Raw genomic sequence first — 24,023 nt, forward strand, 5'->3', positions numbered from 1 at the left:
AAGATGCAAAGTTTAATCTATGGAACCTATGCGTTGCAGAGCACGGGCTACTGATTGTTGTCTTCCAGAAAACAAACATGTGCCATGAAATATGTGCACTGACAGCCAGCCAACCACTGCTACGCACTAATAACAAAAGTGTAAACTACATATGTTATATATAAATGCAAAAATGTACATATATAGAAACGTACATGTGTAAAAATTCTGGGCCAGGTGTGATGGCGCATGCCTTTAATTCCAGCAGGTGGGAAGCAGAGGCAGGTGGATCACTGTGAGTTCCAGACCAGCCTGGTCGTCAAAGCAAGTCTTGGACAGCCAAGGCTACACAGAGAAACCCAACAAACAAACAAACAAAAATCTGGAGGTAGAACTAGCAAGGAGATTCAGCATATAAAAGTACCTGAGTTAGATTTCCCAAAACCAACATGGAGTTTGGTTTGGTGACATACACATTTAATCCCAGGATTCCTGGTCTACAAAGTTCCTGGCCAGCTAAGCAGACAGAGGGAAATGCTGTCTAAAGTATCTGACGGCCTATCGTAGTTGTAGAGTGCTTTCTTGGCATAGACCAGGCCTTAAGGGAAAAAGAAAAAAATAAATCCTTACCCTACCATACACCCCTCACAAATGTGAAAGCACGAAATTCCAATAGAAAGACTAAAATGAAGCTGGGTGTGGTGGTGCATGCCTTTGATCCCAGCACTCAGCGAGACAGAGGCAGGTGGATCTCTGTGAGTTCGAGGCCAGCCTGGTCTACAAAGTGAGTCTAGGACACCAGGGCTACACAGAGAAACCCTGTCTCAAAACAAGAAAGAACGAAAGAAAGAAAGAAAGAAAGAAAGAAAGAAAGAAAGAAAGAAAAGCTAGGGGGTTGGAGAGATGGTTCAGAGGTTAAGAGCACTGGCTGCTCTTCCAGAGGTCCTGAGTTCAGTTCCCGGCAACCACATGGTGGCTCATAACCATCTATAATGAGATCTGATGCCCTCTTCTGCACAGGCAGATAGAGCTCTCATACACACACACACACAAAAAATAAAATCTTGGAAAAAAAAAAAGCTAAAATGAAAAAGACACAAAATACCAAAGCATTAAGGGAGTGACCTTGTGTGCACATTCCACGTAGTTACTCTGATGACCAAGAAAACTCCATCACGAACAGGAAGTCAAAGGTCAGGAAATTCTTGCTGCAGTGACAAAATGTACCCTCCCCCCTCCCCTCTCCTAGCCCTAGCAGGACTGTTTGTAGGGTGGAATAAGATGAAGGCAAGTGACCTATCTCAGAGCCGCAGTATTAGACCTAGGGTATTTCAGGAAGCAAGACCCCTAAAGGTTGCTCGCAAACAGTGAGGGTACTTTCTAAAATATATGAGCTGGGGATGGGGACATTCATCCATACTCCTAACCCTTCAGAGGTCAGGCAACAGGATCAGGAGTCCAAAGGGACCACATTCCAAGCAACATAAAAACATACCTAAGGATATGCATAGTTTGTGGGTTTGGGTTCACTGAAAAGAACACTGAAAACTGGTCCTGGTTCTCACACACACTGACAAGCTTTCTCTAGCAGCCCAGAGAATGTTCTCCGCTGTTTCAGGACTTGCTGCTGTTGAGGCTCCAAAGGCAGGACTCAGCTCAGACACAAACACTTGTTAAACAAGCCAAGCAGGACTCCATGTCTCATGCCTGTAATCCCAGCAAATCAGCAAGGGGATGTCTGAGTTCAAAGCCAGCCTGGTCTACAAAGTGAGTCCAGGACAACCAATGCTACAGAGAAATCCTATCTCAAACAAAACAAAACAAAACAGCTGTCGTGGTGGCGCACACCTTTAATCCCAGCACTTGGGAAGCAGAGGCAGGTGGATCGCTGTGAGTTCGAGGCCAGCTTGGTCTACAAAGTGAGTCCAGGACAGCGAAGGCTACACAAAGAAACCTTGTCTCATAAAACCAAAAACAGAGGGAGAAATTATTTTTTTAAAAAATTGTTCTCTGTGTGTGTAAATGTTTGTCTGCACGAATATGTATGCACAGAGACATGTGTGCCTGGTATCCAGGACAGCCAAGGCTACACAGAACAAAACCCTACAAAGTCTTATAGTGGGGTTGGATTTCAATCCTTAAAGCTGATACTGTTAATTAGACAGAGAATATCAGAACTAAATTATAGTATATGTTTACTCAAGGATAAGGCAGGTGAAACCCAAGGCCCAGGTAAGGCCAGGCAGAGCTGAGACCGTCAAACCAAATCTCCTTATTTTGTACCCAACAGGACATGTCAACTTGTAAATTGTAGGAGCCAAATGGCAATGAGTTGAGGAGAGAAATGTTTCCCTAACGCCTTAAGTCTCCTCATGAATATTGTTACTTCATAAGCTTCTATCTATGGCTGTCTGTCTGTCTGTCTGTCTGTGTGATTTGGGGCCCAGGAGTCCCAGTTCTTACTGAACAAGCCTGCTTACTGTGCAAACACAGGAATGGGAATTTATTTATTTATTTATTTGGTTTTTTGAGACAGGGTTTCTCTGTGTAGCCTTGACTATTCTGGAACTCTCGTTGTAGACCAGGCTGGCCTCGAACTTAAAGCGATCCGCCTGCCTCTGCCTCCCAAGTGCTGGGATTAAAGGTGTGTGCCACCACGCTCAGCCAGGGATATGAATTTAAATTTCTACCAAGCACCCAAAAGTTGAACATGGCCACATACTCCTTTAGCCCGGGCATTGCAGACCAGAGATAGGGGAAGTAATGTAGCGGCAAGAGGAAGTAATCTGCGGTCCCTCCTCTGCCACACATGAGTGACACGTATTCACACTCACACTCACACTTCCTACACACACCACGCCCAAACCAAGACTTCTTTTTTTTTTTTTCTCCTCGAGACAGGGTTTTTCTGTGTAGCCTTGGCTGTCCTGGACTCACTTTGTAGACCAGGCTGGCCTTGAACTCACAGCGATCCGCCTGCCTCTGCCTCCTGAGTGCTGGGATTAAAGGCGCGTGCCACCACGGCCTGGCATCCAAGACTTATTTTTCATAACATGCGCTATGTATTATGAAACTAACAACAGTTGTCAAAGTGTCTTGCATTCTATTGTTATCCCGGAGAGTGAGGCTTGCTGCAGGGTGCAGGCTGGTCCAGTACTTGGGGTCTTCCTCTTTGGCCTCCTGAACACTAGGATGGAGGGGTTGTACCTCCATGCCCGGCACTCTCTTGTTTCCATATCAGTCCTAGAGATGTACTTTGCATGCCATAGAATTGCCCTTTTATTTTTGTATTGATTGGTCCATAAAGGGCCGGATGAGCACACCTGCCCTGTTTCCTCAGCTGTCCCAGCCTGCAGTCTGAGGGACAGGGATACAGCTCAGTGAAGCATGTACAATGTCACATTTCCAGCTCCAGCACCACACTGAGACAGGGCTTCTCTGCATAGCCCTGGCTCTCCTAGAACATGCTCTGTAAACCAGGCTCTGCCTGCCTCTGTCTCCCAAGTGCTGGGATTAAACCCTGCACCACCACCATCACCAGATCGCTACAAGCTAACACTTTTAAGTGTGTGTGTGTCAATAGCATAGCATCTGTCCAGCATGTGGTAAAGTCTTGGATTCAATATTCAAATCACAGCTAAATAGGTCGATAGGTAACTTTAAAATTCTCTCTGGGCTTGTAGTGGTGGTGCTTGCCTTTAATGTCAGCTTAAGTGTGAGGTCAGCCTGATCGTAGCTAACCGCAGGCTATCATTTCATTGTTTTTTACTGGTTAATAGTAGTAGTTCACACCGTGGATAACCATATTTTGTTGCTACGTCCCGTTGTTGATGGACTTTGGTTCCCACCTTTTTGACAATCTGATTCTTGCTACATACAGTTACATACAGATTTGTGTGTGTGTGTGTGTGTGTGTGTGTGTGTGTGTGTGTGTAAATCTGTGTTTCCTATGAGAAGGTATGTCAAGGCAAGTAGCTTCATCTGAACACTGCCAAAGTGAAGAAACCAGTCCCATCAATGGTGGATAAAGTTACAGTTTCTAAACCTTGGACAACTTTAGTAAAGGTCCCCATCTCCCCCCCTTCTCACCCCCGGAAAAAAAAATCAATTAAGAGAGAAGCACTTTGGAGGTCCTTTGGATTTTGTGTCTTGCTTCAGCAGTCTTTGGGTGAAACAGACCGGGGGACTCCGCTAGCTTTTAGTTAACAGTCTCACCGCGATCCCCCCACTATCTCCGCCTTCGGCTCATTGGGGTTAACTTCACACTGTGCTATCAGTGACGACCTCCCATATTCAGCAGAACTATTCCACCGAAGTAGAAGCTGCCGTGGACCACCTAGTCAGCTTGCACCCGAAGGCCTCCTAAACCTACATCTCTCTGGGCTATTTTGATCCGGATGACATGGCTCCGCAGGATGTAGGACACTTCTTCCGCAAATAGGCGGAAGTAGAACGATCTCAGCCCCTACCTCCCCAGGGGTTCATGGAAGCTGGCTGGGCCCCAGAAAAGAACCTGAACCAGACCCTCTTGGATCTTTATTTCCTGGGTTCTGCCCGCATAGACCCTCACGTGTGTGATTTCTACTTCCTGGATGAATAGGTGAAGCTTATTAAGAAGATGAGCGGCCACTTGACCAACATCCATAGCCTGGCAGAGGCACAGGCAACGCAGACTGGTGTGCCTCAGCCAGCTCTGGGCGAGCATCCCTGAGCAACTCAGGCACAATTTCGAGGTCTCCCAGCCTCCTAAGGGGCTCTCTCCTCAACTCTGCACTAGCCAGGCTCAGGACATCCACCTGAACATTTCAAGCCTCCAGGCAGTTTCGTAACCACCCTAAAGCTCCTCCCAAGTCTTAGAACAAGTAAAAATAAAGCTTTTAGAAACAGAAAATATGTGAATACATTTCGAGTTGGAAAGATGAGTAATGGTCAGCTCCGTGGGTCCCTGAGTCCCATGGTATAAGAATGACTGTTCCCTCTTCAGCATATATGTGTACATGAACATATACACTACCAAAATTGAAGAAAAAAAGAAAGAAAAAGAAAAAAATTAACCCAAACCAAAACCCCCTTTCTTTCTTTTAATATTTATTATTATGTATACAGCATTCTGCCTGCATGTACACTTGAGGGCCAGAAGGGGGCGCCAGATCGCATTATTGATGGTTGTGAGCCACTTCGTAGTTGCTGGGAATTGAACACAGGCCCTTTGAAAGAGCAGCCAGTGCTCTTAACCTCTGAGCCATCTCTCCAGCAACCCTACCCCTTTTTTATGGAACAGGATTCCTCTGTGTAGGCTTGCCTGCCCTGGACTCACTTTGTAGACCAGGCTAGCCTCCAACTCAGAGAGCTGCCTGGCTCTGCCTCCTGAGTGCTGGAATTACAGGTATGCACCCCCATTCCCAGCTCCCCTTTTCTTATACATGCATTTATTTGTTCTCAGTGGCCATTTTTATAATTACAGCATCTGAGAAGCTAAGGCAAGAACATCACATGTTTGAAGGTGACAGATGACGTGGGCTGTATAGACAAAGAGAGCAGCCTGAGCTGATCACACACACACACACTAATTTTTTTCTTTAGTCTCCTGCTATTAGTGTTTTTGCCTGCATGTTTGCTCCTCATGAATACAGGACACCCATCACCCAGAAAGGGGCTCTGTATATCCCTGAACTGGAGTTACAGACAACTGTGAACCGCTGTGTGGTGTTGGGAATTGGATGTGGTCTTCTGGAAGATTCCCAGTGCTCTTAACTATGGAGCTATCTCTCCAGCCCTAAGCTTCATTTACATAGTCAGCCTGTCAGATTATGCGCCATTCCTTGAGTCTAGTGGGGACCAAAGGTGACTTGTAGTTTTACACGCTCCCCATGGTTTCTCCTTCCTAAACCTTTCTCTTATTTTCCTGTTCGGTTCTTGCCATGTTTGGTGGAATTGCATGGTGCCTTTCTGCAAATGATTACTAAAGCTACTGAGAAGCTGCCAGGCTTTACCATCTATATGCTGTGTGTGGCAAAAGGGGACTGAAATCTCTTATTTTCTTTCTTTAAAAAGAAAATGTATTTATTATGTATACAGTTTTCCTGCCTGCAGGCCAGAAGGGGGCACAAAATCTCATTATAGATGGTTGTGAGCCACCATGTGGGTGCTGGGAATGGAACTCAGGACCTCTGGAAGAACAGCCAGTGCTCTTAACCTCTGAGCCATCTCTCTAGCCCGAGCTTTATTTTCAGTTAGTTTTAACTTTATGCATATGACATAAGTCCTTTATAATAGGCATGGTTCGTAAGCATTTCCTCCCATCCTGTTAAACTCGCTTTTCTCTATTAGTAGGACCTCTGTAGCAAAAAAATTTAATGTTGGTGGGGTTTACTCTCTTTTGCTCGGCTGCTTTGATAAGCAACCTTGAGCCAATACTAATCCTCAGACCTCAGTGACAGGATTACAAGTATCAACCACCACACTTTTTCTTAGTACCTTTGCACTATCACTGTTTCTTCTAAGAAATAATTTATACAGTTATCTAGCCACTTCAGAAACATTTACTGGCAAGACTTTTTTTTTTTTTTCCAGGATCACATGGGCATGCATCGTTGTTTGAAAGTCATCTGTCAACCATTAATTCTGTTCCACGGACTGTGGGTCTAATCCTATGACAGTTACCATATGTTTTACTTTTTTTCCTTCGCTCTCATAAAGATCATGACTAAAAACTTTGGGGAAATGGATTCACTGGGATTACAGGTTATAGTTCATCCCCGAGAGAAGCCGGAGCCGGAAATGAAGCCAGAACCAGAGGCAGGAAGTGAAGCAGAGGCCACAAAGAATCGCTGCTTACTGGTTTGCGCAGCCTGCCTTTTTTTTTTTTTTTGTTGGCTTGTTTATTTGTTTTCTAGACAGGCTTTCTCTGTTTAGCTTTGGCTGTCCTGGATACAACTTTCCAGGCCAGGCTGGCCTCGAACTCACAGAGATCCATCTGCCTCTGACTCTCAGAGTGCTGGGATTATAGACGTGTGCCACCACGCCCAGCTGCTCATCCTGCTTTTGTTTGTTTGGTGTTTTGGAGACAGAGTTTGACCATGTAGCCCTGGATGTGCTGGAACTTGCTCTGTAGACCAGGCTGCCCTTCAACTCAAGACATTCACCTGCCTCAGTCAAACAAGTGCTGGGACTAAAGATGTGGGCCAGGCCTGGCCGGCTATGAAATTATATTTTAATTTGATTTTTAAAAATTGAAAAGAGTAAGATACAATTTCTGTCATTAGATATACCCAATAGGATATCTTATGTGGAAATGTTTGAGAGACTTGAGTTCAAGCCCTCAGGACCCATGTACAAAGACCAGGAGCGACATCACACCTGTAATCCCAACACTGCGAGTGGCGAAAGGAATATATCTGGAGCTTACCGGCAAGCTCCAGGCCAGTGGAAAGCCTCTGTCTCAGAAATGTTTGGTGTAACTGAGGACACGTTGTCACAGGTAAGTGTGTGTACAAGCACACCAAGACATGTGCACTACAACACAAGCATCAGTAGCACTCGTTCTAATAAACCAATAAATAAATGGCGCTTTTGAAACCTAACTTACTTTATTTATTTATTGGTTTTTCAAGACAGAGTTTCTTTGCGTATCCTTGGCTGTCATGGACTTCCTCTGTAGACCAGGCTGGCCTCGAACTCACAGAGATCCACCTGCCTCTACCTCCTGAGCGCTGCCATCAAAGGCATGCACCACCACGCCCTGTCCCTTAAACCTAACTTAAAATACGCTACGTTAGTATGCCTTGGTAAATTGAAAGTGGGGGCTGGCCACCTGACGCTGGCTTGACTAACAGGGACTACCGCATTAACCTTACTCACTGACTCACATAATGGTGGGGGGGTTTGAACGACAATGGGCTGCCGACTGGCTCATAGATTTTAATGCTTGGTCATCGGGGAGTGGCTTTATTTGACGGGATTTGGAGGCGTTGCTGTTGAAGAAATGTGTCACTGGGGATGAGCTTTGAGGTTTGAAAAGCCCACGACAAGCCCAGCGGCTCTCTGTCTCTGTCTCTTCTCTTTCTGCCTATAGATAGACCAGGATGTAGAACCCTCAGCTACTACTGTAACACCTGACACGTGGCCATGCTTCCTGCCGTGATGATAACGGACTAAGTCTTTGAAACCTTGACCCAGCCAATCAAATGCTTTTTTTAAAACGCGGGCTGGGGTTCCCAGACACAAAGAAAAGCCCTCAAAAAATAAAAATAAAAATAAAATAATAAATAAATAAATGAAATAAAAATAAAAAAATAAAGAGTTTCCACTGGAGGAAGTGCCCCTTCACAGCAATAGAACAGTGACTCAGAGAGATGGCTATCATTACTAGAAAGATATCGTTGGCTGCATGTTTTGTTAACCATGTTAAGACTCAAAAAAGGAGGTGCCTTTTGTGGGCATGCACAATGGTATAGCCCCAAGACAGACTTAAAGACAGGTAGGCATATATAGATATGTGTACACGAGCCTAAGCAAGGTGACTTAGTGACTTTGATAACTCAGTTGGCTTAAACGCTACAACCAAACTCAGTCATATCCTAACAAAACACCTCAGGAGTGGAGAGGTGGCTGATTCGGTAAAAAAAAAAAGAGTGCTTGTGGGACATAGATGAAAGTCTGAGTTTCGATCATGACATCAATCTAATTTTAAGAGTGACATGGCCTCCCACACCCTGCTGATGACAAGACAGACACAAGCTCTCCAGACAGGCCAGGTGAAAAGATGGCTTCATGCAGTAAGTGTGCCTGCGAGTGACCCTGCCACACTACTCCTCCCAGGGTCGAAGCTCCTGGTGGAAATCGAGCTTGGAAGCAACCAGAGCTCCCCGCCTCATGATTGCCCCCACATAAAAGCTACCTGAAATAATTCTCTCTTGTTCAAAGCTTCTAAGCTTTGAAAACGAAGTCCATTCAGTAAAAGAATTCACAATTGATTCCTAAAAACTCTACTTAGAAACCAGACAACATGGCTTTATCAAACAGGCTTCAAAGGCTGCAGTTGTATACAGAATATGCAATGCCCCTGTAGCCTCAATTTTCTTAACCAATATATTTTATTACAACTTATTAACTGAGTGTACTTATAACCCGACTAACCAAAACAATAGTAAGAGAGGATTAAAGAACACAATAACAAAACCATAAGGATATCGGTTTCGAGAAACGACTCTCCGGGCGTAATCAGCAGGATTTCTTCTGCTGGAACTTGGAGTAACCACAACCCAGAACCTCAGCAGGAGCCAGAGCCCTGAAGCCTTCCCCTCGAGAGGTTCTCTCTAGGAGCCTCTTGAAGAAGAGCGATGAAAAGCCAAAACTATCCGAAGTCTCCAAAAAGCCCCGCCTCCTGTTTTGGGCTCATTTACATATCTCCTCCCAGAGTCTGCTCACAGGATCTTTTCAGCTGACAACAATCAAGCTCCTGCACGGGGCAGTTGGTCTTCTAGTGGGTTAAGCTCACCTGTTCTCTCATAAGACCTTTCCGATACCACACTCCCCCACAACGGCAATAAAACCACTCCAGACCTGGCTTCGTCGAACCGTTCTACCCTCACCTTCTCAATGTTCTCAGTCAGGCTGAATCCGCCCAGGGTTACTTTTCATGGCTGTGTTATGTGTGTAAGGGTCAAGCTGGGAGGACTGGTTCTGTCCCCTCCATTACGCGACCTCCAGGACGGGATGAAGATGGCTGGCACTGGTGCCTGCTGCCTCACTGTTTTTAGGATCCCTTCCCCTTAACCCAAGACCTTCGTATTTGCTTTTTCTCTACTAAGCAAGGCCCTTACTTCCAAGTAAATAAAAATTTAAATTAATGCCGGGGGGGGGGGGGGGGTACTCAAGGCTTTCCTTTACTGAATCCGTTCTCCCTTCTCTAGCCCCACCCCTTATTGCAGAGGATGGCCTTATCTTCACAGGCTGAGATGATGCGCCACCATGCCACGCTCAGCTTCAGCCAGTTGTCTTTATACAATCTCTTGATTACTCATCTTAACGGAAGTATTCTAAAAGGATTAATGAAAAAACGAGGGAGGCAAGACGAGACCATTACGAAAGCACAATGAACGTGGAAGGAGAATGTGGGACTACTTCATTCTGGAGAAAAATTTCTCCTTGTTTTTGTTGTTGTTTGTTTGTTTGTTTTGTATTTTGAGGTAGGGTCTCGTGGAGAATTAAATCTATTGACGTATGTTTTACTCATTACACAGATAAGATTCATGAAGCCAATAAACTGAAAAAATGCAAACACTTAGTAACCGTAGAAACAAAACCTCCAGAGCGAGTGTACGATCCAGATTGTAAAGCGCCCCCTGTGAAACCGTGGTGAGGGGGCTACACTTTTACTTTACTGTCCGATGCGTTTAAACATCCTACCAGCAAAATGCAAAACCTAATGAAGACACACGACTTCCTTCTAATCTTCCCCTCCCATGGGAATGGCAAGTTTTCTAGTCTACCATTTCTTGCCCAAACGGGGAAAAAAAAAACTTTTAATGTAACAGGTGGGGAAAATTCCATTCTCCAAAGTAGCGGGAAGGGTCCAGTGGTGGTACTCACCCACTTGGCGACTGGGCAGCCCTGAGAGCTCTTGCCTTCTTTCCCCGTGTACTCTATCTTCTCGACTCGGATTGCCTTTCCCTTTTGGCCATACCTGAGTACAGAACACAGTAGGCAGGTGGGACTAATTAATGACAATCTGTACTTGAAACCCCATGTTTTCACATCTAGCAGTGAAGACACGTACAAGCACCAGTTAAGAAACAGATGTCCGTTTACGTTGGCTAAGAGCCGGCCGTTATGTGGCAGATTGCTTTGGTTACCCATGTCTATTTACTTAATTACTTATTTACTTACTCTGAAAAAAAAAAAAAAGGCCTGGCCTCAACACAAGTCTTGGGAACGCTGGGACGTGAGGGTTATAGTGTTGGTGGTGGTCAACTGAGCTGCTTCTACCACTGCAGGGTAAGAGAAAAGCCACGTGTCCCTGGTTTATCAGATCGCTCTGCTGTGTGAAGGCATGTTTCCAGCGCCCCCGGCTCCTGGGAGGAAGGACTCAGGAGGGCAGGACACCTTGAGCCCTAAGAACCATCCGACTCACACTCCTGAACGTCTTCAATCTCCTCATGATCACTGCATTGACCCAGCTCCACAGGGAAGAATGGTTTTACAGGGAAGCACAGCTCCTCACCTAGTCTCCATGAGCTCCCTGACGGCAGCAACACTTGGTCCTGCCCCAAGGTGTGTATAATATGGGCCTTTGTCTTTTTGTGTACCTCGATCTGTGGAAGGAATAACATTATTAGACCCAGTTTTACAAAATAGCACGGGGGCTTTTTTCTTCTTTCTTTTTTTTTTTTTTTAATTTTTAAATTTTTTTTCTTTTTCTTTTTTCATCAGTTCTGACTTTTAAAGTATGAAACAACAGGTGCTGGCATTGGACTTGCCCTGTTGCTATCTTCTGGTCCCTGATTCTTCTCCTAGCAGCCAAAAGAGAGAAGAGAACATCGTTCAGGGGACCTGTATTTATGCTCCCATTTTCTACCTTTTAAAAGTAAGATGACTAACAATTATTGAGTTACTGAGATGAGGCCTCTCAAGAGAGCCTCAACTCACTAAGTAGCCAAGGATGACCTTGAACTCCTGCTGCTCCTGCCTCTACTTCCAAAAAACACTGGCATTCCACCTGGCTTCCTCTTCTGCCTTTGTAACTTTCCATATAACTGTTAACAAAGAGCAATAAATCTGAAAAGCTTGGCTTCAGTATCCTATTAAAAGTGGCTACGATAATGACTTACCCTGCTACACGAACACAACTATGTATTTATAATAATAAAAGTACACAAGAAAGTTACTTGTTGCAATTGTTGGTAATCTCAAAAGACAGACAACTTTAGCACCTGCTCATGGGGAATAAGTGATAGGCAATTTTATAGTAACATGACCAGAAACTTTTAGTAGCACTGACATTTTTTTAGTGAAAAAAGGAAAGGGGTGTTCACACATTCGGATGCTGGAGCACATAATGAGCTGGAGGGTAGCCTCATCTACAGGGCGGCCGATCTTAACGCACAGGAGCTCACTGCAGAAGGCAAGCCGCTAGCTGGGATTAGGCACAGTTATAGCCCTAGGACTGGGGAAGAGCAACTGGAAAAGTGTTTTAGGGCCCAGACCAGGCCGCCTTATATAATAATTATCCTGTTGGGGTTTTTTTGTTTTTTGTTTTTTTGAGACAGGGTCTCTCTGTGTAATAGCCTTGGCTGTCCTGGACTCACTTTGTAGACCAGGATGGCCTCAAACTCAGAGAGATCTGGCTGCCTCTGCCTCCCGAGTGCTGGGATTAAAGGCATGTGCCACCACGCCCGGCTATAATTGTCTTGTTAAAGCATACCAAAAAAAAAAAAAAGTCTGCCTGAAAAAATGGTTTAAAGACCTAAATTCTTTAGGTCTTTAATTCTGTAGATTGAGCCCATGTAAGAATGAGGCACCTACATGTTCGGAATGTCTGTGAAGTTTGGGAGTAGTTTGCTCAAATTGGCCTCTTATGATCACCTGCCGCCCAGTCTTTTCTGTATTTTATATACCTCTGGCCTTGGTGTTTTTGCAGAAGTCATTATTCTGGCCTGGAGCGATGGCTCAGAGATTAAGAGCACTGGCTGTTCTTCTAAAGATCCTGAGTTCAATTCCCAGCAACCACATGATGGCTCACGACCATCTATAATGAGATCTGGTACCCCTCTCCTGGCATGCAGGCACACACGCAGGCAGAATATTGTATAAATATTAAATAAATAAATATTTAAAAAAAAAGAAGTCATTATTCTGTTTGAAGGGTGTGGCTCAAATGTGGCGTGCTTCCCTAGCGCGTACAGGCTCTAGGTGGAACCACTAGGACTTGGGGGTGGGGGTGGGGGGCTGGGAGGGGGGAGTGGGGGAGTAAGTATCAGAACAAACAAGAGAATAATTACAATTAAAAAACAAAACAAGCTGGGCGTGGTGGCGCACGCCTTTAATCCCAGCACTCGGGAGGCAGAGGCAGGGGGATTGCTGTGAGTTCGAGGCCAGTCTGGTCTACAAAGCGAGTCCAGGACAGCCAAGGCTAACACAGAGAGCCTCTGTCTCGAAAAAAAAACAAAAACTCAAAACAAACAAACAAACAAAAGGGATGAGCCTAGGGCAACCCCAGTTTGTCTTTTAATGATCTGTGGGTGCGTTTGTATGCTTGTGGGAGTGTGCACATGAGTGCAGTTGCCTGGAAAGGTGTTGGGTCCACTGGAGCTGGAGTTAAAGAAGGTTGTGAGCTTCCGTGCTTGGAATTGAATTCGCCTCCTCTGGAGGAAGATCATTAAGTGCTCTGAAGCCCTGAGCCATCTCTCCAGCTCCTTTCCTAGCAAGATATATAGAAAAGACTTTATTATTTTCTTTGGTGATTTAGGACAGGGTGAGTCTGACCACAGGGACATTTGACAATAGTTCTAATTATTTTTGGTTCTGTCAAGGATAGGTAGGTATGTGGGTGCACTATGGCTTCCATCTACTGGAAAGTGGCCAGGGAGACTATGAAATTACACATGGCAGGACAGTCCCTATTAACTAGGTTTGGACAAGCACTGATCCGGAAATGGCTTATTCTATTCAAGGCTATCCTGAAAGCAAGGCCCTCAGCTACAGTGAGTCTCAACCTTCTTAATATTCTGGCCTTTTAATACAGCTCCTCATGCTGGGGTGACCCCCAGCCATAAAATCATTTTCATTGCTACTTCATAACTGAAATTTTGCTGCTGTTATGAATTGTAAATACCTGATATTTCTGATAGTCTTAGGCAACCCCTGGGAAAGGGCAGTTTGAGCCAAGGGGTCACAGCCCACAGGTTGAGAACCACTGACTTCTAGCAATCAGAAAATGCAACACACTCAGTGTTCAGTAATGGGCTGCCCCATCTGTCAAATGACCACCAGGGTCTTTGTATAAGGACCCTGTTAACCCTGTACTCAGGGAATCTAGATTAGCACAGAAACATAGAGGGGGCCCCCCTTTTTAAAAAATGGAAATCTATTTTTCCTTTTGCAAAGACACACAGAAAAGTACTTTCTTGTAACGTTAGGTTTTAATAACTAAGCCTGCAGTGAAGAAATTCGGTCTATATTATAAACTCCATTTAGTAAGAAGAGGGTTCAAGAACCAAGACAAACTGCAGAAACAGAATCTGTGCCATCTCCATGGTGGTGTTTTATTTTGTTGGTCTCTGTATTGGCTGGATTGAATGAATATCGACTCAGAGATTCCCCTGTCTCTGCCTCCTGGAGCTGGGATTACAGGCTGCCCCACCACACCTGGCTTCTATATTGAGCAAAATTCTAAAAAACAAACAAACAAAAAAAACCCAACAAAACAAACAAACAACCAAAAAAAAAAAAGAAAAGAAAAGAAAAGAAATAAAGATCTTTACACCAGCAGGAACTATGTTTTATACATGTAGAATCCAGGCTGGAGAGATGGCTCAGAGGTTAAGAGCACTGGAAGAGGTTAAGAGGTCCTGGGGTCAATTCCTAACAACCACATGGTGTCTCACAACCATCTATACTGGGATCTGATGTCCTCTTCTGGCAGGCAGGCACACACAGGCAGAAGGTTGTATACATAATAAATAAATAAATCTCAAAAACAAAAACAAAAACCATAGAATCCTTTTATTTCAGAAAAGTCCAGCTGGCCGTGGCAGCAAATGCCTTTCCCACAGCACCCAGAAAGAAAGCAGAGGCATGTGGATCTGTCAGTTTAAGGAAAAGCTTTCCTTTTTCTTTACATGTATACGTATACACACATACATATATATGGATGTGTTCCAAGTATGCATGTATGTATGTATGTATGTATGTATACATATGTGTACCACAAACATGACTATCCTCTTGGAGGTCAAGAGGGCATTTGATCCCCTTGAACAGTTATACATAGTTGTGAGCCACTGAACTCACAACTGGAAACTGAACCTGGGTCATCCCCAAGAGCTGCAAATGCTCTTAACCTCTGAAGCATTTTTCCAGCTCCTACAACTTTAAAAAAAAAAAAAAAGTTGCCAGGTGGTGGTGGCAGCACATGCCTTTAGTCACAGCACTTGGGAGGCACAGGCAAAAGGGATCTCTGGATTTGAGGCCAGCCCGGTCTACAGAGTGAGTTCCAGGACAGGTAGGGCAAGTCTATGACTGCAGTAGCCAATAGAGAATGCAGGATCTCCTGCAGGCGGAGTTCCAGATGCTTGCCAGCCACTGCACACACTGATGGGAACTGAACTTGAGGTTTTTTCCAGGAGCTTTAAACTGCTGGGTCACTTCTCTAGCCCTATTTTTGTTTTTTTGAGACACGTTTAGTTAGAAAGCCCAGGCTAGACTCAAAACCCTTCTTCCTCACTCAGCTTCCCAATTACAGGTGCCATCAAACCCTCTCAAAATAATAGAAAAAGCAGTACTTTCAGAGCAAAATTAACAAATTGTTTTAAGCCAAGATATTTTATTATTACTACGTGTAAAGGTCAGAGAGCCTCCACCATGGCTTCTGGACACAGAACTCAGGGGCCAGGACTGTGCAAGCACTTTTCTTTTTTTTTCTTTCTTTTTTTTGGTTTTTCAAGACAGGGTTTCTCTGTGTCGCCTTGACTGTCCTGGACTCACTTTGTTGACTAGGCTGGCCTCGAACTTACAGAGATCCACCTGCCTCTATCTCCCAAGTGCTGGGATTAAAGGCATGTGCCACCATGCCTGGTTTTACTTTTCTTTTTTAAAGATGTATTCATTTTATGTATACAGTGCTCTATTTGCATGTACACCTGCTTGCTGGAAGAGGCCATCAGATCTCATTATAGATGGTGGTGGGCCATCATGTGGTTGCTGGGATTTGAACTCGGGACCTCTGGAAGAGCAGACAGTGCTCTTAACCGCAGAGCCATCTCTTCAGCCTGTGCAAGTTCTTTAAATAAGCAGGATTATGATGTCCTAGATCATCCATCTCAGCAGCCAGTTAATAGAATTTCTTTATGTGGGTGCACCTTTCTTACTGCAAGACACAGAAGCTGTAGACGAGTTCAGCCATCACTGCAGCTCTGCCTGTTCTTGCATTCTCTGAATGCATATTGTATCTCGCAAGAAAAGAATAAATAAACGTAATCCTTGCAGGTTGAAACGTCTTTGAATATCGGCAGAGCAACAACAAACAACTGTAATTAATTAAGCATTGAGGAAGTTTATGCTTAGTCATGAAAAATGAACCACTTGGGAGGACTCAGCGTATTTTCCACTTGTGAAAGTTTACCTCTTTTTCCTCAGTTCATGAGTTGAAATTTCCACTTTTCTGGGTAAAATAAATAAAATTTCAAGAGAAAAACAGGAACAGAATTACTAAGTCTCAGCTAGACTAGAAAAGGCCAAAGATGCCCCATCCCCCACCCCACCCCTCTCAAAAAAAGATACATCGGAAAATGTCCACAGAGGTTAGCACTTACCAAGACAGTGACAAGTTGGGTCTTCTGAGTCACTCACTCCAGCTAGCAGATTTTTTGCGGGCTCGCTAAGGAAGTTCATGACGCTCTCATTAAAATTTGCCCGTGCGCTGTGTGCGGTAGTATCACCCCGTGGTCCATTGCTGGATGCCTGAGCTTCACGCTTTGCAGTAACGATTGTAATTCCATTGGAACTTAACACGTTCCCTTTCCTGAGGATGGATGCTGGGTCTGGCAAGGGTGTCTCAGGAGAGGTACCAGGCAACGTCGGTGGTATCGGATGCACCAGGTTCTCTTGAGCGCCTAGATGAAGCTGTGTTTGAGCAGCACCGACCGTCACGTTAGCACACTGGTTCGCGTTAGCACACTGGTTAGGGGCCTGGGGCAGAGGGTGGGCTTTCTGATTGACATTCACAGTAGGCTGTACCTGAGAGTTATCCGCTGGCTCTGCGCATGCCTGCCAGCTGGGCTCCGTCTTGAATTGGCACGCTGGCAGAGAATCCGATGGGTCAACCTTCATTTTCTCCTTTGCCAACTCAGGGCATCTTGTGAATTTTATCTGACTGACAGGAGGAAATAACTTATTTTGTTGCAAGGATGGGTTACTGTGAGTCACCGGCTTTAGTATTTGGTCAAAGATAGGAATACTTCCCAACAGAGCAGGAAAATCGTGTGGACCAGACTGGCCGAATCTTTGAAATTTGCATGACATCCAAATGTCATGCATCTTACTGTACTGACTTGCCAGGTGCTCTCGTATCTTCTGATCATTGTCTTGAGAGTCCAGGACTGGGGGTTTCTTTTTCCGCTTGTCTGCGTACGGGGTCGGCCTTGCTTTTTTCTGGGTCTTCTTCTTTGGCTTTGCTGACGGCACCCTAGGTTTACTCTGTATACTTGAAGGTGGTTTCGGTTGTACCAGGCCTTTCTCCTGACTGTGTTTTTGCTGTGCGGTCTTTGCAGCGAGGCTTCCCGGTGTACTTTCAGCATCCTTGACCTCTCGCTTTATGTGATTGCAATTAATTGCGGATGCAAGTTGGGTTAACTGTGCTGCGACATCTTCTTCGATTTGACTGTAGGGTGCAGCATCCTGGCATGGTGGATCGTGGGACTTCAATTTTTGATCGCTGTTCGGTACCCGACCGCAGTTTTCTAGATTAGGCCCTTCTATCGGCAACGGAGGGGGATCTTGACCTCCAGCAGCACATTTCCTATCAGCTATAGGTGAAATTGAATGGCCTTGTGACTCTGTAAGTACCCGGTTAGAAGTTGAACTGTCAGGTGACTTGAACGCTCTGTTCTGGCCATTGAAAAAGACGGTGTCACGGTGAAGACTCTTTCCTTGTAAGTTTGGGTCTTGGAGGTCTTTTCTCACTGAACAAAGGATAGCCTTACAGCTGTTAAGCAGACTAGCCGTCCTCTGGTCTGTTTCTCCGTCCTTCTCTGGCTTGGATGGGGAGGAGTTCTCTGACGGAGCTTCTGAAAGCTGAGTAAGGGCCTCTATGGCGACCACTTGCTCCAAGGTTAACCTCCTGTCTTTCATCAGGGATAAAAGACTTGGCTGAACTGGAGAGCCGTCTTTGGGCTCTTTACTGAGTAACTTCTCAGGCGTTTGAGGTTGACCACCAGCACTGTGTATATTGGCATGATTATTAAAGATGGCAGATTCTGCACCAGATCTGCGGTGCGAGCCCGGCTTCTGGAAAAGCAAGATGTTCCCTGTTCCCTTGAGATGATCACAACCCCCCTCGGAAGTGACGGAGCTCATGGCATCGCTGCAGTTTGAGGGGTTAGTCGGCAATTTAGAGGAGTTATTTCCCAATACCTTGCTAAATTCTTCAAGACTGAACTTGTCCAGGGGAAGGTTTGTGTCCGTGGGTAAACAGTGTACATTTTTCATGCCGTTTCTTATGGTCTGTGCAAACGTCGGGGAAGGTTTAATTTGTTGCTTGTCATCTTCAGGGGGTTGGGAATTTTCAACCCCGGTTAAATTCGCACCAAGGCTTCCCTTGACTTGACCCACTAAGTGTGATTTCTGGTTTGGGGTCCACTTCTCCACCTCTACTCCCGTCATACTTCCTGCATTTTCCCTTACATTTTCAGGAGGATGTGTGATCAAATCCAGTCTCTGCTCTTCTTCCCCATGACCACATCTACCGTATTCCATGGACTCCGATTTGGGGCCATTTACTGATTTGTTGTTAATGTCTGTCTGTAAAGTAAGCACAAAGATTACTCTCATTACCTGCTGAAATGTCGAAATAACAAGATTTCTTTTTGTTGTTGTTGTTGTTGTTGTGGTGGTGGTGGTGGTGGTGGTGGTGGTGGTAGTGGTTGTTGATAGCATCTTTCTTTGGGAATTTTTGTCAATCCTCCTGACTCGGTTTTAGGACTGGGATTTCAGGAGAGGGCGGCTATGCCCAGCTGGAATTCCATAGTTCAACAGCACTAAAATGAGTCTAGAGGTATTGCTTCAATAGCTTGGGTGAAGTCCTGAGCCTAAGCCCCAGCCTCCACACCCCCAATTTAAACTACACATAGTAGTGCACACCTGTAAACCCAGGCAGGTAGAGAGGCAGGCAAACCTCAAGGTTTGAGGCCAACTTGGTCTATATAGCATGTACCATGCAGGCCAGCTAAGGGCACCTAGAGAGAGAGCCAGCTAATCAATCATTCGATCGATCAGTAACACTTCTGGTTCAGTAGGCAACACTTGCAAAGGATGTGTGGGGGCTGAAGTCAATACCTAGCATCACAAAGGATGGGGGTGTGGTACAAATCCCCAGCGCACAGCGTGTTGAATTTTCCCTGTAACCACATCACAGGCGTGAATGCAGCCTGCAAACCACAGTTCTTGAGATTAGCATCATGTGACTTCCTTTCATTGACTATGATGCTTGTGCGTTACATCTGTAACATTTGTAAAGTGTGAGTGTACTTCATTCATTTCACCAAATATTCTACTCACCTATACTACTAGGCATGGAGATTTTGGCTATTGTTAGGATTGGATATTTTAACTATATGGCTATGAATCTTATGTCCTCTTTTGGTAAAACACACACACACACACAGGATGGACAGGAAGTTCTCTGAGTCATGCAGTGTGCATTGTATGCATATTCAGCTTTAGTGGTTTTAGGAAATGTTCAAACTAGTAATTATGTTCAAATTACTATACATTATAATTAGCAGTAGGTTTATTATATTTATGCATATATGTGAATTAAGGCTTTTGAAGAAATAATATGCTTATTTCTCTTTTTTCTTTTCTCTTTTTGAAGACTTATCTATTATATAAACAGTGCTCTGCCTGCATGTACACCTGCAGGCCAGAAGAGGGCACCAGAGCTCATTATAGATGGCTATGAGCCACTCTGTGGGTGCTGGGAATTGAACTCAGGACCTCTGGAGGAACAGGTGGTGCTCTTAACCACTGAGTCCTCTCTCCAGCCCATAATGTGCTTATTTCGTATTTATGCATTTTATGTATTATGTGCCTGGATGCACGAATGCTCACCACATGTGTGCAGAGCCTGCTGAGTCCAGAAGAGGGTGTCAGAACCCCTGGGAGGGGAAGTACAAGGTACTGTGAGCCGTCGCGTGCATGCGCAGAACTGAAACTGGATCCACTGAGCCAGCCCCACTTGCTCATCTTCTGATGGCAGTAAAAGTTATATAGATGCCCAGTTTTTGTAAAAAGCCTGGCCCTCCCCATTTGCTTCTGAGTGGTGGCAAGGAGGGCATGAGACAAAACCTCATGATACAGCCCCACGTGGCTTTAACTTTCCAGGCAGCCAGGGCTGGACTCCTGCCTCAGCCTCCCAATGGCTGGGATTACAGATGTGTATTCACGGGCCTGGGCCATAGAGAGTATCTAGGCATTGTAGTTTACATTCTATCACCAATACCAGAAGACAAAGCAATAAAACCGAGGCTCTGTGCAGGCTGGGCAAGGGCTCTCCCACTGGCCTGCACCCCCAAGTAAGCATTATTATTTTCTTTTCTGTTTTTCAAGACATAGTGGTCTATAACCATCTGTAATTCAATTCTTGTTTGTTTGTTTATTTGAGACAGGGTTTCTCTGTGTTGTCTTGGCTGTCCTGGATTCCCTTTGCAGACCAAGCTGGCCAGGAACTCACAGAAATCTTTCCTGCTTTTACCTCCCCCCAGTGCTGGCATCACACAAGGCTAACAATATGTAACTGTAATTCCAAGTAATTCAACTCCCTCTTCTGGCCTCTTCCAGTCCCAGGCACGTGTGCAATGCATTTAAAATACATGCAAGCAAAATATTCATAGCCATCGATTAAAGAAAATTAAATAATTTTTAAAAGAACATTAAAGACAACGGAAATTCTCTGTTGAGGATTGGAAGATGTAGTTCAGTTGTCTCCCTGCCACTGGTTCCATCCACAGCAGCGATAGCAACAAACCCTTTCTAAAGCAAAGTTGTTTGGGTTTTTTGTTTGTTTGTTTGTTTTGTTCTTGTTTGTTTTTTTCGGGGGGGGGGGCATGGTTTCAAGACCAGGCTGGTCTTGAACTCACAGCAATCTGCCTGCCTCTGCCTCCCAAGTAGTGAGATTAAAGGCACGCACCACCAACACCCAGCCTAAAGCAAAGCTTTAAAGGCAGCATTGTTCCTGAAAAGAACACAAACCAAGCCAAGCAGTGGTGACTAGTTCCAGGACAGCAAAAGCTACACAGTAAAACCCTATATAAATAAATAAATAAATAAATAAATAAATAAATGCCAGGCGGGGGTAGTTGTGCATGCCTTTACTCCCAACACTTGGGAGGCAAAGGCAGATGAATCTCTGTGAGTTCAAGGCCAGCCTAGTCTACAAAAAGAGTCCAGGAAAGCCAAGGCTATGCATAGAAACCCTGTCTTGAAAAACCAAAACAACAAACAAACAAACAAACAACAAAACAAGCTGGGCTCCAAAAACAAAAACAAAAACAAAAAACCCCACAAACTATCAACTTTTTCCTTTCTGAGAAGTAAAATGCAAAGCCCACTCAAGAACTTCAAAGCATTTAATCACTGAGCTGTGCATCTGCTTGGCCCAGCTGAGACAGAGACGCAAAAACACAGAAGGTGCTGGAGAGACAGCTTAGTGAGTGGCGATATACTGATCTTTATTGTTTTGTTTTGTTTTTTGAGACAAGAGTTTCTCTGTGTTGCCCTTGCTCTCCTAGATTCACTCTGTAGACCAGGCTGCCCTCAAACTCACAGTGATCCACCTGCCTCTGTCTCCTGAGTGCTGGAATTACGGGCATGCATTATCATACCCAGCCAGAATACTGAGGCTCATGGTCAGGTGCCAGTTTACAACTGCGTATAAATCCAGCTTCAAGAAGAACCCTATGGGCTAGAGAGATGGCTCAGAGGTTAAGCACACTGACTGCTCATCCAGAAGTCCTGAGTTCAATACCCAGCAACCACATGGTGGCTCACAACCATCTATAATGTGATATGATGCCCTCTTCTGGCCTACAGGTGTATGTGCGAGGAGAACACTGTATACATAAATAAATAAATCTAAAAAAAAAAAAAAAGAATCCTACACCTTAGTGTACCTGGAACATGCACGCGCGCGCGCACACACACACACCAAAAAGTCAGCTGCCTAACTAAGTGCTAGAGGGTATCTCCTATGCACAATTCCTATTTTTCTTTAGTAACCTGGCGCCCGGAGGGAGACTCAAGCCTAGTGACTGTCAAAATCTAGAGGCTCTTGCACATCTGGGCCTGAAGTGAGTCACCGTAGAGATCTCAGGAGGCTTGACTACAGACACTTCTTTTTTACCTTAATGTTTCATTCTCACCTAGCCAAAGCAAATCCATTTCCAGCTTGCTGGGGAGGCGTGGTGGTTATATTATTATTATTTTTTGTTTGTTTTGTTTTGTTTTTGAGACAGGGTTGCTCTGTGTAGCCTTGGATGTCCTGGACTCACTTTGTAGACCAGGCTGGCCTCGAATTCACAGCGATCCACCTGCGCCTGCCTCTGCCTCCCGGGTGCTGGGATTAAAGGCGTGCGCCACCACGCCCGGCTGGTGGTTATATTAGAGAATTGCCTCAAAAAGTATAGAAATGAAGCAAGCCTCTCAAAACATGAGTGCCCTTTGGACCTAAACTTTAACAGCTTTGTTAAAGAACGCTCACACAACCTCCATCCCCAAAACAAAGCTAATCGTGAGCTCTCAGCTTTGTAGCCTGCTGACCCTCTTCTTCATGCAAATTCCCTTAAACCAAGCATGTCGGCTCACTTCAGTAACCCTAGCACTCTGGAGGCAGAGGCAGGAGGACCACCCTGAAAGCTCAAGCTAGCCTGGGCTTCATATAGTTTCCAGGCAAGCCTCAAGGCTTTCATCATTTCTTTCTAAAGAGTTATTAATTTACTTTATGTATATGAAAGCTCTGTCTTCATGCACAACAGAAGAGGAAATCACATTCCATTACAGATGGTTGTGAGCTACCATGTGGCTGCTGGGAATTGAACTCAGGACCTCTGGAAGAGCAGCCCAGTGCTCTTAACCATTGAGCCATCTCTATAGCCCAGATTTTCATTGTTCCTTAAGAATAGTGAGTTCAGGCTGGAGAGATGGCTCAGAGGTTAAGAGCACTGGGCTGCTTATCCAAAGGTCCTGAGTTCAATTCCCAGGAGCTACAAGGTGGCTCACAACTATCTATAATGAGCTCTGGTGTCCTCTTCTGTTGTACAAGCATATATGCAGGCAGAACACTGTGTACATAATAAATAAATATTTTTTATTTAATTTTAATTTATGTGCATTGGTGTGAGTGTGTCATATCTTGGAGTTAGAGACAGTTGTGAGCTGCCATGTGGGTGCTGGGAATTGAACCCAGGGTCCTTTGGAAGAGCAGGCAGTGCTCTTAACCACTGAGCCATCTCTCCAGCCCTAAATAAAATAAATAAATAAAAATTAAAAACTGAGTTCATAATGACATCACAGGAAATTCTCAGGCACTATTAAATCAATATGGAGAAAACGTTAAGTACCACATCTTCATTCCAGAGAACAGAGTGCAGTCAAGAGGGCTCTCTAGGCAGAGCTGCTTGCTGAGAGAGCCTGGCTTTGTCAAGACATGAAATGTAATGAAAATAAGGAAAGAAAACTAAATGAACAGAGATGCCTGCACACCATCCATCTTTATTGTGGCTCTAGTCACGGTAACCAAGGTAAAAGGCACCAGCCTGCATGCTGCTCGAGAGGAATCAAGAAAATATGGTATTCATACACAGTGGACGTTCCATTCAGCCCTAGAAGACAGACTGCTATCAATATTTACTGAGTTCACGTGAGTCTGTCATAGATGCCTGCAACTTAAATACAACACTCCAACATGAGTGTTTACGTACCTATGAAACAGTATAATCTCTGATATTCAAAACGTTTCATCATAGCCCATATTAGTGTTTTTGAGATATGATCTATCTTTAGGCCAAGGTAGCCTTAACCTCATGGTAACCTAACTGCCTGGTCCTTCCAAT

General features: G+C 44.8%; 1 protein-coding gene across 4 annotated transcripts in view; it reads right to left on the reverse strand.

Annotated features, from left to right (window-relative positions):
* TET1 (tet methylcytosine dioxygenase 1) overlaps nt 1-24,023 on the reverse strand; it is an 87,900-nt gene that overhangs the window by 22,233 nt on the left and 41,644 nt on the right. For all 4 annotated transcript variants that reach the window (XM_084751921.1, XM_084751924.1, XM_084751923.1 and 1 more), the window contains 3 exons: nt 16,512-18,717; nt 11,204-11,294; nt 10,573-10,666 (listed from right to left, as the gene is read on the reverse strand). In XM_084751921.1, the coding sequence (XP_084608047.1) occupies nt 10,573-10,666; nt 11,204-11,294; nt 16,512-18,717 (2,391 nt within the window). The remainder of the gene's footprint in view (nt 1-10,572; nt 10,667-11,203; nt 11,295-16,511; nt 18,718-24,023) is intronic.

This window comes from Acomys minous (assembly GCF_964271855.1).
Source record: "Acomys minous genome assembly, chromosome: 13".
Classification (NCBI taxonomy): domain Eukaryota; kingdom Metazoa; phylum Chordata; class Mammalia; order Rodentia; family Muridae; genus Acomys; species Acomys minous.